This window comes from Puntigrus tetrazona, chromosome 6 (genome assembly GCF_018831695.1).
Source record: "Puntigrus tetrazona isolate hp1 chromosome 6, ASM1883169v1, whole genome shotgun sequence".
NCBI classification, from domain to species: Eukaryota; Metazoa; Chordata; class Actinopteri; order Cypriniformes; family Cyprinidae; genus Puntigrus; species Puntigrus tetrazona.
In genome coordinates, this window is record NC_056704.1 from 19,206,214 (window position 1) to 19,220,281 (window position 14,068).

The following is a 14,068-nucleotide window of genomic DNA, read 5'->3' on the forward strand; positions in this document are numbered from 1 at the left end:
GTCCATTTTAAATACACTTTCGGATAGGACAATATTTGGCAGGGATACAGACATTTGACAATTTGGAATCTGAGGATGCAAATAAATAAATACAAATAAATAAAATACTGAGAAAATCGCTGTTAAAACTGTCCAAGTTCTTAGCAAAGAATATTACCAATCAAAAATGAAGTTTTGATTGTTGGCATGTTTTGACCCATGCAATGTATTAAAACAATAACCAAAAAATGCATTGCATGGATCAAAATGATCTATATCTATATAGATGAACAAAATCTTAAGGCTGGAAGAAACATTACAAGTATTAATAACTTGTATTTATAACTTGTGATTATAATTAGGTTGTAAGTATTGCTTCAAAATGATAAAAGAATAGGAAAAAATGGAGAATATGCAATATATGCAATATATTGAAAACTGCATTTAAACTCTAACAGGCTATTCATCAACTGATCAAAAGTTTAAGACCATAGACTTAAAAAGTTAACATCTGCACAGAAATGTGGCTTTCATGTCCTTCAGACATTGTTTTGGCCTATAACTCTCAGGTTCTTTTAAGAAATGCAAAAATGACCGAGTTCAACCTCAGCAGCGATGGCATGTTGAGTGCTCACTTGCGTGTGCCTTATTCAAAGACAGACGTTTTGCCATCAGGAGGTCATGACTGTGTGACTGCCTGAAGGACAATGACATGAAAGCCATATTTTGTGCAGATTTGAACTTTTTAAGTCTATAGTCTTAAACTTTTGAGCAACTGATGAACAGCCTGTTTGAGTATAAATGCACTTTTCAATAAATTGCCAGTTCTCTATTTCCCTAGTCTTAACATTTTGTTCAAGTATATATATATATATATATATATATATATATATATATATATATATATATATATATATATATATATATATATATATAAATTATTTATTTTTCTTAAATATAGTTCTCGTCAGAGCGAAACCTGACTAATCACATCTTCACAGCCACTAATCAATCACAAAAAAAACATCAAAGCAATCCTAGACACTGTAAAGGCCAAAAATAAGAGTAATCTAACACAAATATTTTAAGCATGCTATTGGTGTCTGTCAGGAATATTAGACTGTCCATGTGTGTTTGTTTCCCAAGCCCTCCGTGACCTAGTTTCTACTTGTTGGTTGTTTATTGATTTCAGCGCTGCCCTACTAAGGCAAAAGACCTTAAAGGGATAGTTAGCCCAAAAATGAAAATTTGATGTTTATCTGCTTACCCCCAGGACATCCAAGATGTAGGTGACCTTGTTACTTCAGTAGAACATAAACAAAGATTTTTAACTCGCTGTTGCAGTCTGTCAGTCATATAAAGGAAGTCAATGGAATCCACGGCTCTGAGAGTAAAAAAAAAAATGCAGACAAAGGCAAATTAAGGCACAAAATGACCAGTCTGTGCAAAAAACTGAACAATATTTATTTAGTTTTTTACATGTAATTCAGAGTGTTCACATCAGTGGCGCTTCAGTGGACCATTGATCCATTTGAGAGTTAGGTGGCTTATATCATGTCTGGAAACCATAAAGCAAGAAGAAGAGGCTAAGTAACATGAAAAAAAGCGTATTCATGTGACACAGTGTGGCGTATCCAAAATGGCACTATGGTGATGCTATAGGGTGCCAAATTGTTAAATTAAGTTGTTATTTTTTCATTTTTTTATACAAAACGTATTCTTGTAGCTTACAATTGAACCACTAATGGCAGATAAACTATTCTGCTGATGTTTTTCATACTTTTCTGGGCCTTGACAGTGTTTTTTACTTGCCGGTCAATGGGATAATTACAAGCCTCCCTGTTTCATCCAAAATATCTTAAATTGTGTTCCGAAGATAATCAAAGCTTTTAGGGTTGGAGTTACACTTCAATGGTCAAAAATAAAAAATGTACTCTCAATAAGTTATTATTGCATACTATTTTAAAATGTACTACAATAATGAGGTGCAGATAACTTTCACTCTTTGCAATAAGTAATATAAATAGCAGATAATCCTGCTATTTTAACAATGTAAATAGAATCTATCACTATTTGCACTCGGTGTAAATAGCATCTGTAGCTAACATAACATGCTGTTTTTACTTAGTGTAAATAGCATCTAATTGCTATTTGCACTTAGTGTACATAGCCTCTATCCCCATTTACACCTAGTGCAAACAGCCACTGCCTGTTTTTAATGTTTAAATCCCAAATTTAGCATTCGAAGACATTTCAGTTTTAATTTCATCTGCCATTCCATATCTCTTTTTCATCTCTGTGTCTGTGACTTTTTTCAACAATGACCTCAAATGTCTGCATTTACCAGGATTGCAAAATGTTCTTGCTCTTGGCTGCTGTGCATACTATAAACATGAAGAATGAAAGAGGGTGACAAAAGGAGGAGGAGCATGAAAGAAAACCAGTGGGCAGGTAAGTGACAGACAAGACGAGCAACTTGAGAAGCTTATAGAACTACATAAAAAGGGATTTTGAGTGTCACAGTGAGCCAGATTACCACCAGCATCCATTCTGCTAGCGAAGATGTGGAGATTAATGTGCGTCACTTTGAGCCTTCTCATGTGTGCCAAAGGTAAGTTCTTATGCTACGTCTATTAAAGTGAGGATAACCGGGAACAAAGACATTTTACAGAAAAGATGCAATACATTTTTGCTTTCTTTGTGGCATAGCAAATATGAGCAGCCTAATGGCTTTGCTAACATAATGATGCATTAACATGAAACTTGGTTCATATGAACGATACTTTTGAACGGTAACTCCTGGTTTAGGCAGTCATTTAAAATTTAGATCAAAAGAGCAGACTCATAAGAATCATTTGTTCATCAATCAGACTAAACAGGTCGCTGTATAATCAGATTCACAAATAAATGAGAAGAGCGCAGGAAAAACAGCTGAGATGTGTCATGTCAGAAATACACTACTGGCCAACAGCTTTTGGAATGTTTGTAAAAGTCTTATTCTCAACAAAGGCTAAAAACTAAACTGACTGATAACTACTGATAAAATAAATAAAGTGTACATTTAGGTCCACCAGAATTTTTTTACTAATGTAAAAGGTTTCTAAATTGTAACAAACCTGTGAGATAAATGTAAATTATATAATATATATATATATATATATATATATATATATATATATATATATATATATATATATATATATATATATATATAATTCTGTCTTTGTTACAGAAGCCTATAAATGTTTTACATTGTAAGCCACACCTGTTGGTCATGTGGAATGTATACTTAAAGGACATGGGGCAAATGTCATTGTTAAATGGTTGGGGAAAAAAGGCTGCTAGTTTTGCTTATTGTCTCTAATTGAACCAGTTTGCCCAGATAGGTCTTCCGCATTTTTAGTCTCACAGGTTAATGGTAACATTAAGCAGTTTACTGAACTGACAGGGTCATTCTTAAGGGAAACATGAAGATCAACTTGTTCTAATGTGCACTTTATTTCTGCCTCTGCAGGTTCACTTTCTCAGTTGAATGGTAAGAGCCTTTAATTCTAAAGACATCACCACCAAGTCAAGTGGTTAATGTAGAAATACTTATGTGAACTGTGTCTTTTTTCATAGTTTGTGGACTGTCTCCTCTAAACACTCGTATTGTTGGTGGTGTAAATACACCTGAGGGCTCATGGCCGTGGCAGGTCAGTCTCCAAAGCCCTATCTACGGAGGTCATTTTTGCGGAGGCTCCCTCATCAATAATGAATGGGTGCTGACAGCTGCTCACTGCTTATCTGAGTAAGATAAACACACATATGCAAGTTTTTTTTTCAAAAGAATAAAAGAATGTGAAATGACACATTTGAACGCAATGTGAAAACCTTCAAATAAAGACATTTAGCTTTCAACTTGTTCTGCCTTTCCACATTTTTAATTTATTCTTCCTTTGAAATTAACTTGTAGGTGCAGTTTGACTATATTACAGTAATAAAAAAGTTTTTTGTTGTTTCTACTTCCTTATTTTTCTCATGTTCCATCTCTCTGATTGTTTTCAGTGTCACTGCATCCAGTCTGCGTGTGTATTTGGGAAGGAGGACACAGCAAGGAGTCAATGTCAATGAAATCAGTAGAACTGTGAGAACAATAGTCGTCCACTCCGCTTACAACAGCGCCACAAATGACAATGACATCGCTCTGCTCCGGCTGTCCTCCACAGTCACCTTTAACGACTACATTAGACCCGTGTGTCTGGCGGCCCAGAACAGTGTCTTCATTTCTGGCACCAGCAGCTGGATCACAGGCTGGGGAGATATTCAAGCTGGAGGTACAAACACATACGAACCCATAAATTTATGTATATTATTACTCCTAACACCATTAATAGATTATTTTTTTGTTTTTGGTGTTCAGTGAGTTTACCTGCTCCTGGGATCCTACAGGAAACTATGGTTCCAGTGGTGGACAATGTCCGATGCAATGCTTTGCTTGGTTTGGGATATGTTACCAACAACATGATATGTGCCGGTTTAACCCAGGGAGGCAAAGACACCTGCCAGGTTCAAATTTTTTTTGCATTCACATTGTCATTTTAGGACAAATGCTTCAAATTTCATACCTCCACTAGTGTAAAAAATCTAAAAAATAAAATTCTATGCTTGCCAGCCCAAATTTACTTAAACTTATAGTTTAAAAAAATCAGTAAGGTCCTCGTAAATAATGCATGAATTGCCATGAGATTGGGCTGCTTTAATCTAACCCTAAATTGAGTTGATCTGATGCCTGTCTGTGATGTCACACAGACTAAGATTGATTCACAGTAGTGTCTGAGCACAGACTGGGCTGGTGAGCTGTCAGCAGTTGTTTCCCTGCCGGAGCAGATGTAGACAAAACACTCCCAGGCGACTGAACTGTTTTGTTGTTGGATGTAATAATGAACGTAGCAGAGTAGTCATTTACTCCTATCATCTGAGCGGCTTAAGAGGATTATGTTCTGTTCTGAGGAGGATGCGCCCTAAACCTACTTATATGCGTTTGTTCACGCAAATCATTAATGATCTAGTTTCACCTGCACTAGAAGCGAGTACAAGATTTTTAAATAAACCTTTGCAAATAGCCTTTACTTATAATGTGCTTATTAGTAAGTTTCACAGTGAATGTGCCTAATGTAAACAGTCCCTCGGAGAGCGGCTTAGAAGAGAGGGGCAGGGTCAGCAGAGCCCATTTAAAGGAGAATGACACTATATGGCTTCCTCTTAAAAGAGTTTTCTAAACTTTTTACAGACCCTAAAGAATAATATCAGCTTGAAAATGGCCATTATATGAACCCTTTATGTTAACACGTTGCCTTCTTAAGGCTCGGTGCACACTAAAAGATTTTTTAAATCTTACAAGATCTTCAAACTGTGATTGACCACAAACATCCTAGATTGAACTGTTTTGCTCTTAAAGTGTGTGGTGTCAGGATTTCTGACTCGCTATCGGGCACCTCTGTCGTTCTTCAAAGCAGATTCAGTTACTGTTACAGATTCAGCTGTTTTCCTGTCACAACTAATAAGAGGAATAAGAATGTCCTTTCTCTTTCGTCTCGTCCCACTCTCTGTAGGGGGATTCTGGTGGTCCGATGGTGAGCAGGCAGTGTACAGTGTGGGTTCAGTCTGGTATCACCAGCTGGGGTTATGGCTGTGCTGATCCCAACTCTCCTGGTGTTTACACCCGAGTGTCACAGTATCAGAGTTGGATCACAAGCAACATTGGACAGAACGCACCAGGATTTGTCACCTTCAACCCCCCGACCTCGTGCTCCTCTGCCAGCCTAAGTAAGACTCTCTCTCAAACATCCACACAGCTTCTACGTATAAACAGAGCATGCGAGTTTGACTAACGCTGGCTTGTATGTACAGCCGCAACCTCCTGTAGGGGGAGATGCAATGAGAAGTTCAACATTCGCTTTCGCTGCAACTGCAATACTAACTGCAGTATAAACTGCTGCAAAGATTACACACAGCGTTGTGCCAGTAAGTACAAACACATACATTTCAGTAAAAGGAAAAAAATGCACTTTTAAAAATTTGATTTGAATAGTCTCAAGCTGATTGTTAAATGGATGTATAAAGACAGGTTTTTGTTTTTAACTTTTTTGGTAACACTTTACTATTCCATTTGTGAACAATTTATGGAACCTTAGCTAACAAACCGGTTTATGTTGGCCAATAAAGCCTTATTATAGTGTTACCTCGTTTAATAAATGTCTTTCTTAATGCTGCATGTTGTAATATTTTGATATAAAATACAAATATAGAAATCTGCATACATTTTACATACCCCCCAAAATGTTTGTTTTCATTACAGCAGAGTGCACACCAAAAAAATAGCGCTAAAACACACACTTTGCATATCCAAAAAGTAAAGCAACTCACAACTTATATTTCTGTTTTTTCATTTCTGCAGTGTAAGTTCAGTCATACCTCCATGGAATATGAAGACAGGCTTCACATAACTTGCACATAAGTCAGATGATCTTTATCTGCTTGTTCTGAGAGGAGATTTTACGTCATTGCTGCTTTGGATGCGTTGCAGTCGAAAACGAACACCAATGCAAACAGCCTGTACAAAGAACTGCTGCACTGACTTCACTCAGGAGTGTAAATATTGTTTACGTTCAACATTTGTTTACCAGAAGCACTTACCTCACTTCATTAGTAGAATCCTTTTGTTTTTCTCTTTCTAATCAGCATGTTACCAGCAAAATTTGGGACAATTAATATATATAATTGGAATTTCTTTCTTTTTGATAACCATACATTTACATTTACACATTAAGCAGATGCTTTCATCCAAAGTGACTTACACATGAGGAATAAAGCAACAATCCAACAATTGTAGAACACAATGCTAGATTTATTAGACAACTAGATGAGGAACCCGGCGAAAGAAAAGAAGAAGTGCAAAGATTGTGTGTGTGTTTGTGTGTGTGTGTATATATGTGTGTATGTGTGTGTAATGGCATAGGTTTAAGAGTGTGGGGTGATTAAGTGCTTGCGGAAGTGGTTTGCCATTTCTGCTCATAAATAAGCTGTGATTTCTTTGATTAACTTTATTTTTATGTCACACAGTTCTTGACCACATGTAGGTTTTGTATTATATAATGTAAGTGTAATGATATGCTATGACTTTTATCAGAATCATTAAATACTTTAAAACACTGTTTTTTAATAGCGTTTGCTGTAATAAATCTCTCCAACAGGAGGCGACGTGAACACAGCATAAACCACACACTTCATTGACACTAATAAAGATACTAATAGATACAGCAGGACAGGACTTGAGCAGAAAGTCTAGTCAGAGTCGCACCTGCACTGCATCGAAGAGAGGGGCGTCTGAAATAATTAAATGAGGCGATGATGACAACGCAAAGAATCAACTTCCTGTTTTGAAGTGATCCATTTATGCATTTGTCAGGCATAAGCCTTACAGAGCACCGAGTAATATTCTTACACAAAACAAAAACTTGCCTAGACCAACACATTTGCAAATTCGACTCAATATCCAGGATATAAACACGTTTCAGATCATGAGATGTGTCTTAGATACACAAGTTTACCATGAATCTAGACATGATACCAACATATAACACTTATTGTGTGCCTAAAAAGCACTAACAGAGTGAAATATTCGATATGACCAATTATATACACTCTACAAAATGCTTACTTTACTGTATTAATATAAAGAAATGTTGGGTATTGATACTTACATTTAAATTTCACACATTTCAAAATGAATGGTTAATGTCCTAGAATTCCTGACTGAAAATTATCAGTACATTCTCTATTTTTTTATTTCTATTTTTCATTGTAGCCGTAACATAGCGTCAAGAGCGCAACCCAGAATGTGATTTTGTGAAACGAACAGTCCTTAAAAAAAGCTATGTATGGCGGAAGAGCATTTCGACCTCTGAGCAGTAATGCCATCACTCCTTTCAAACTCCCCTTTCCCTTCAGGCTATACAATCAACGTGACTTTCACTTCCACCTGCGCTAATAGCAAGCTTTTCATGAGTTTCCAGGAGCTGATATTACTGCGCTGAGGTCTGAGTGCTGCGAAGTGTTCTTCCGCCATACATTATAGTTATCATTTTTGATCTGCTTAAAAATCGGCACCTTTTATTTTGTGTCTACATACTCGTCTAACTAGTCATGTAACCGCCTGTTTGGATCCTAAGGAATAAATGGAGCTAAACTAAACGCTAACTAAGGCTATATTATTGCAATATTTAATGCCCAAAAGCCAATACATTTGCCATTTTTAATAAGAATTTTATTTTTCCTATTTGCTTTCTATTTCTGTTTTAAAAATCAATTTTTCACATATGTTTTGGGGGCAGGATAGTCCATTTGAGCAGGCATGGGCTGAGTTTCTTTTGATATTGATCATTAGTAGCAGGTAAATGTCAAATAAAACACAGCTGACATCCAAGTATCCAAATAATGATGTGGCAGTCTCCATGAAGGATTTACATAATACATTTCCTTCAAAATAGAGCAGATTTAGATTTCTGGCCAAAGTAATAAGCAATAGATAACAGTAGGTCCAATAACTTTGTGAACTGATAGAATTTGCCATGTCAGCAAAAAAAAAAAACATGCTGTTCGACCATAAAAAGCTTTTGGGGGTTTTTTGCACAGAACTGTTTCTGGTGTAATTCACAAAAGAACAGTTACAAATGTGTTCACGTCATTTTGGAATTATCAGAATTACAAGCTGAATCATTTTCAGCCGTCCTATTCTGTACTTTCTTAAAAAAAAAACTACTATGTAAAATGTTAGGCAAACATTTTTGGAATTACTTTTACTTCTCTGTCACTTTGGATAAAAGTGTCTGCTAAATACTATCTATCTAGCTTAGATCAGCTAATTTATTTGTAAATAAATGCTTACTTGAAGCTTATATTGAGCAAATGCAGCTGTGCTATCATGATTTAGAGATTTAATAAATACAGCTTCAATTGAAATTTATGCTAACTTCAGAATATCAGGCTTTCCTTCCACTGATCTGCTTAATTCAAGTAAAGCCTATATAAGAAACCTAATAAACTGTCAATATTGCTCTCATTTAGTATGTACTATATGTCAGCCAAGCCGCTTTTATATTTTTGGGGGGACTACTGTGTAAACACTTTGTTCTTTGTCCAGGGATATTGTGCTGCTGCCATAAACCTTCATTTAAAAACCAAACTGACAATTATGTTTCAGCGAAGGTGGTGGATGTTAGAACTGTTTAAACAGTTTCAACCTTTACGACATGCACATGATGTACATAGTTAGTGAGGATCATATAAATTTAGATTTATACAAAAGCTTCAGGTTTCTAATTTGATTAGTCAAGCTGTTTTCCACGAGTGACAAAATCTAAATATTAACCTAAATGAATCAGCAAAGTAAAAGAACAATAAAACTTTGGCCAACTTTTCTTTCTTTCTTTCTTCCTTTCTCCATGTCTTTTGGAAAAATACCGTTGCTGTGTAAGTTTCTTCCAGGATTTTGCAACAGACTTGGTACACAGTGACCTCACATTTGATCACAGACGTCTCAAGCACACATAACGTGTGGCAAAACATCAGTACCGGTTATTGCGGCTAAAGGCGACTAAGGAGGCGTGACTCAAGGGTTTATCTTACAGACCAGAAAAGAGACATATGTATGCAGAGCAAATTGTACTAAAAAGGGAACAAAGCAGAGATAGCTATAAAAATCAAGGAGGAAACAGAACTAAAAATTAGAGTAGTGGACGAACGCCACAGCTGTTGCAAGGTAAGCTAGTAATAGCCAGAAATATATTTTTTTCTTTGACTAATGAATTCTTTCTGTGTTTTAGAGTTGAACTGTGTTGTTAGTTTTTTAAAATGGTTATGCATCAATACGATTATATTTTGAAAATGTTTTGATAGACAACTTAAAAGGGATAACTGAAAAAAAATCCATTGCTGTTTAAAGTCATTCTAAACAATTTACTTTCTTCTGTGAAACATCCATTCAGTGGAAGTCAGTGGTAAAACTGTGTGGTTCTTCTTCTGTTTTCCATAAAAGGAAGTCATACGGATTTGGTGTAACTAAAAATGGGAGTAAATGACGTATTTTCATATGGGGGTGAACTATCCCTTTCCATATGAATTAAATTAATTTTAAAATAGGCCTACATTTCACTCATAATGACATATTATAATTGTAGAATAAACAACTGTACAATGTAAGCAGCACCGCATTAGAAAGGTTAGCAGGTAATCACAGATGTAATGAACAGTGATTTTTAGAATAGTGTGGACTCAAATGTTATTGTTACACACCTTATTTTTCCAGTAGGAGCCAACGATGCTTGATATTGCAAAGTGGTCTTACCATATTATTTGAACGTATTATCTTCATTATGACCACAGCGGTTTACGGTTTACTGCATTTTGTTATCCATCTCCCTATTTCTCTAAGTTAATGATCCAGAAGTTTTGCACATTTACAAAAAACGGCTTACTTTTAACGCTGAAAAATAAGGTGGATAACGTTAATTGATTTTTATACTGAATAAATTGACGCAAGTTCCAGAAAGTCAGAGACAGTCTGCCGATTAAAGATGACAGATTCCACAGAAAATCGGGTAGTGTGTGGTGATCACAGACTTGTTTTAGCTCCAGACTTTAATTCTGTTCAGTGAGAGGTTATATTTTAAACCGATTTTAGAACCCTTTTTTTTATATATGTCATGTATCTCCTAGCAACTAGGCGCATGTTTATGCTTGAGTTTGTTGTGATCGGAACAATTTTAAAGTCGGGTAGTGTATGATCTTCGTGTATGATGCCCTTTTGTCTCTATTTAGTCAGCAAGTGTATGTTGTACAGTGTTCAGATTTTTTTAAATCTGTTCAGATTTTAAGAGCCGTGTAGTGTATTCTAGCCTTAACTTACATTTTCGTTTGGAATTAAAATGTCCCTCTTCTAAATGAAGTCAGCACACATTTATCTGTCACTCATCTCCGAGCGCGACGCAAGTTATTGTTGCCGTGATCCTGAAAGAATCGGTTGAACAAGTCATTGAAGATTTAATGTTAAAGTTTTATCACTTGTCCTAACCTCGTTTTAAAATTTACACCACTAAAGCACAGACTGACAGTACAATCAAATACAACGTCTGGAGCTTCTTTCTTTTCAATAGAAAATACACTCTATTGTCAGAATTGTTGTCAATTGTTTGTTTGTCTGTTAATCTGTCTCAGTTTGTATTAAGAAGAAAAGGCAGCCTATTAAAATATCCATAATGCTAGTTGTATGTAGGCTATAGCTCAATCTGTTACAGGAAAATGAGAAAAGTTGAGATATTCAGAAGTGCCTTAACAGGATGCGGTTTGTAGTGACCTTAAACTGTGGTACTCAGTTTCAGAAAGAAAACTGAAACCAGCTGCTCTTAATAAAGTGACATGTGGACAATAAAACATCCACTCACAACAGCATGCTTTTGCATCTGTAAGTCCACCAAAAAAGTGTGACCCATTTATTAGGACCACAAGGATGTTACATTGATGAGCTTACCGTTTTGTGTCTTCTCAGGATGTGGAACGACACGGATCTTCTACGAAATGATACCTTTTCTTGTGCGTCGCCATCTGTGGAGGGTTACCGTTATTTCGGCGTCCTCTTGGGATCGGCTGTGACCATAGTGGGAACCATAGGGAATATTCTGACTGTGCTTGCCTTTGCTACTGATGCCAGCCTGAGGACACGTTTCAATGTTCTCATAGTAAACCTCGCTTTCGCTGATATTCTTTACTGCACGATCCTCCAACCGGTCAGTGTTGACTCATACCTACACCTGCACTGGAGAGGTGGAGCCACGTGGTGCCGTATGTTTGGATTTCTCCTGTTCCTGTCCAACAGCGTATCCATTATCACACTATGCCTTATCGCTATGAGCCGTTATTTGGTTGTTGCGCATCGCACTTCGCGCTGTGCCCGTCTGCTCCTGTCCCACCGTGGAGTGGCGATGCTCCTCATCACATCCTGGGTACTGGGGGTAGCCAGTTTCGCCCCACTTTGGCCTGTCTACGTGTTTGCCCCGCAAGTATGCACGTGCAGTTTTCACCGCACTGAAGGGCGGCCTTACACCACCGTGCTGCTCTTCATGTACTTCTTCTTAGGCCTTGGTTGTGTGGGTCTTTTCTACTTTCTGATCTACCGGAAGGTACGTGTAGCCGCTAAGGCTTTTCTGAAGTACAGGCCCAGTCGTCGCTCATCAAAACGCAAGAAGGCTGAAGCCGAGGCGACAACGGATGACAGCGGGATCAGTGCTGGAGCTTCAACAACTCAAAGCTGCGAGATCAGTCATGATGAGGAAGCGGCGGAGAAGAATAAGAACAAAGCTGAGGGAAACACAGGCACACAAGAACCAAAAAACTCCATTCAAGATGCCTCAAAAGACACACATACATCTTCGAAACCAACTCCGGTATCGATCCAAGCCACTCCAGCTGCCAACTCAGGAGAGGACAGTGAATTTAAGCGTGTAACTCGAATGTGCTTTACGGTTTTCTTGTGTTTTGTTGGCTGTTTTGCCCCATTTCTGCTGCTGAATGTCGCTGATAAGGCGAACCGTGCACCACAGGTCATTCATATGTTTTGTGCAAACCTCACTTGGTTAAATAGTTGTATTAACCCTTTGTTGTACGCATGCATGAACCGTCAGTTTAACCAGGCCTACAAAGACCTGCTACACAAAGCTGTACGTCCATTAACCTGGATCTGGAGAACCAGTCGGTTCACAATAAGATAAGCGGTGATTAAAAATGTTATCAAAGTCATTTCAATCAGAAAGCTATTGCTTTTTTTAATTATTCTCTATTGCACTGTAGAGGTTCAGTGACATAGCTGCACTTCATTCATTCTGTTGAGAACATCACAGTTCACCTCCATCAGCTGCATGTAAAGCACAATTAAAACAAAACAACCAAATCTAACTCAAAATGACATGTCATATACATTTTATGCATTAGGCACTGTTTTATCTTTTCCTTCACTTTCAATATTGTCAAATAGCTTGTACTTCTTTATTTAGCTCATTTTTGACTATAAATAATATAATTTCTTTCTGAAGTGGTGGGATTTTCCACTTTCTTTAAAGATCGGAAAGAAGCCATGTCATGTGGCTTTTTTTTTTACTGCAAACGCACAAACTTTCTCTGTTTCATTTCCTCATATTTTCTGATTGCACATATGCAGCAATCTTGCGTGCAGCCACAGGAATGATTCATAATGACATTAACAACATTTTGTAACCTCACGCACAAATGAACTTGGGAGTTTGAAGCTGGGCAATGGAGAAAACAAGAACAGACATGTCTCACTGCTTTTTTAATTACCTCACATAGGAAACCACAAGTTTCTTAAGTCCTCTTTTGCTTGCAGTGTTGTTTCCATTTCTTCATATCTACCGTTTAAACTAGACCTCTAGAATATGCAATAACTTGTATGATTTTATTTTTATATAGGATTATTTGCACAATTCCAATGTAGTTGGATCTGTAACGTGTGTACTGCACATCATATCAGTGTTCTAGAAATAAAATATGAATCAAAACGATAACATATATATTTCTGAATTGGAGTTGGCACAAAGTTATTGTTAAGGCACAAAAAGTACATGCACTTCCTTCTCTTATCAAGAAGATTACATGATTTTTTTTGTTTAAAACAGTAATATTTTTTTAATAATAATATTTGCACAATATACTCATGAAATCTGACTGAGCTACAGGCATGACAAAAGAGACATGACTAACCAACTAGACATTTTACTTCTTTTGATGAGATTTATGTTCATTGTAGACACGTCAACTCACATCTATACTGAAAATTGACTATCAAATGGTAATATTCAGAGTTATTTTGAAAATTTTTCAAAGTTGCAGAACACAGGATTTTTTTTAAATATGATGTGTAATATACTGGACATAAGGACTTGAAATATATATGATATCAAGCTAGTTGTAAAACAAGTTGAGAAATTTGTGGAAGTATTTCAAAGCTAAATACAGAGCTACTAGTTCTAAGTTTAAT

General features: G+C 36.6%; 2 protein-coding genes across 2 annotated transcripts; both read left to right on the forward strand.

Moving 5' to 3' along the window:
• Positions 1–2,450: 2,450 nt before the first annotated feature.
• LOC122347426 (serine protease 27-like) lies at positions 2,451–7,173 on the forward strand. Its single transcript, XM_043242681.1, has 8 exons — positions 2,451–2,590; positions 3,494–3,514; positions 3,601–3,769; positions 4,027–4,295; positions 4,382–4,527; positions 5,574–5,787; positions 5,872–5,985; positions 6,419–7,173. Exons 1-8 carry the CDS (start codon positions 2,542–2,544, stop codon positions 6,421–6,423), a joined length of 987 nt encoding a protein of 328 aa, XP_043098616.1. The 5' UTR covers positions 2,451–2,541; the 3' UTR covers positions 6,424–7,173.
• Positions 7,174–9,590: 2,417 nt separating this feature from the next.
• gpr84 (G protein-coupled receptor 84) lies at positions 9,591–12,813 on the forward strand. The gene is made up of 2 exons (XM_043241007.1): positions 9,591–9,781; positions 11,567–12,813. Exon 2 carries the CDS (start codon positions 11,568–11,570, stop codon positions 12,783–12,785), a length of 1,218 nt encoding a protein of 405 aa, XP_043096942.1. The 5' UTR covers positions 9,591–9,781; position 11,567; the 3' UTR covers positions 12,786–12,813.
• The last annotated feature ends 1,255 nt before the right edge of the window (positions 12,814–14,068 follow it).

Excerpts from the sequence above, each read along its gene's own strand:
- LOC122347426 (XM_043242681.1), top strand. The coding sequence starts at position 2,542 with ATGTGGAGATTAATGTGCGTCACTTTGAGCCTTCTCATGTGTGCCAAA. Across the intron at positions 2,591-3,493 it reads CCTTCTCATGTGTGCCAAAG|GTTCACTTTCTCAGTTGAAT; the intron begins GTAAGTTCTTAT and ends CTGCCTCTGCAG. Across the intron at positions 5,788-5,871 it reads GTGCTCCTCTGCCAGCCTAA|CCGCAACCTCCTGTAGGGGG; the intron begins GTAAGACTCTCT and ends TTGTATGTACAG.
- gpr84 (XM_043241007.1), top strand. The coding sequence starts at position 11,568 with ATGTGGAACGACACGGATCTTCTACGAAATGATACCTTTTCTTGTGCG.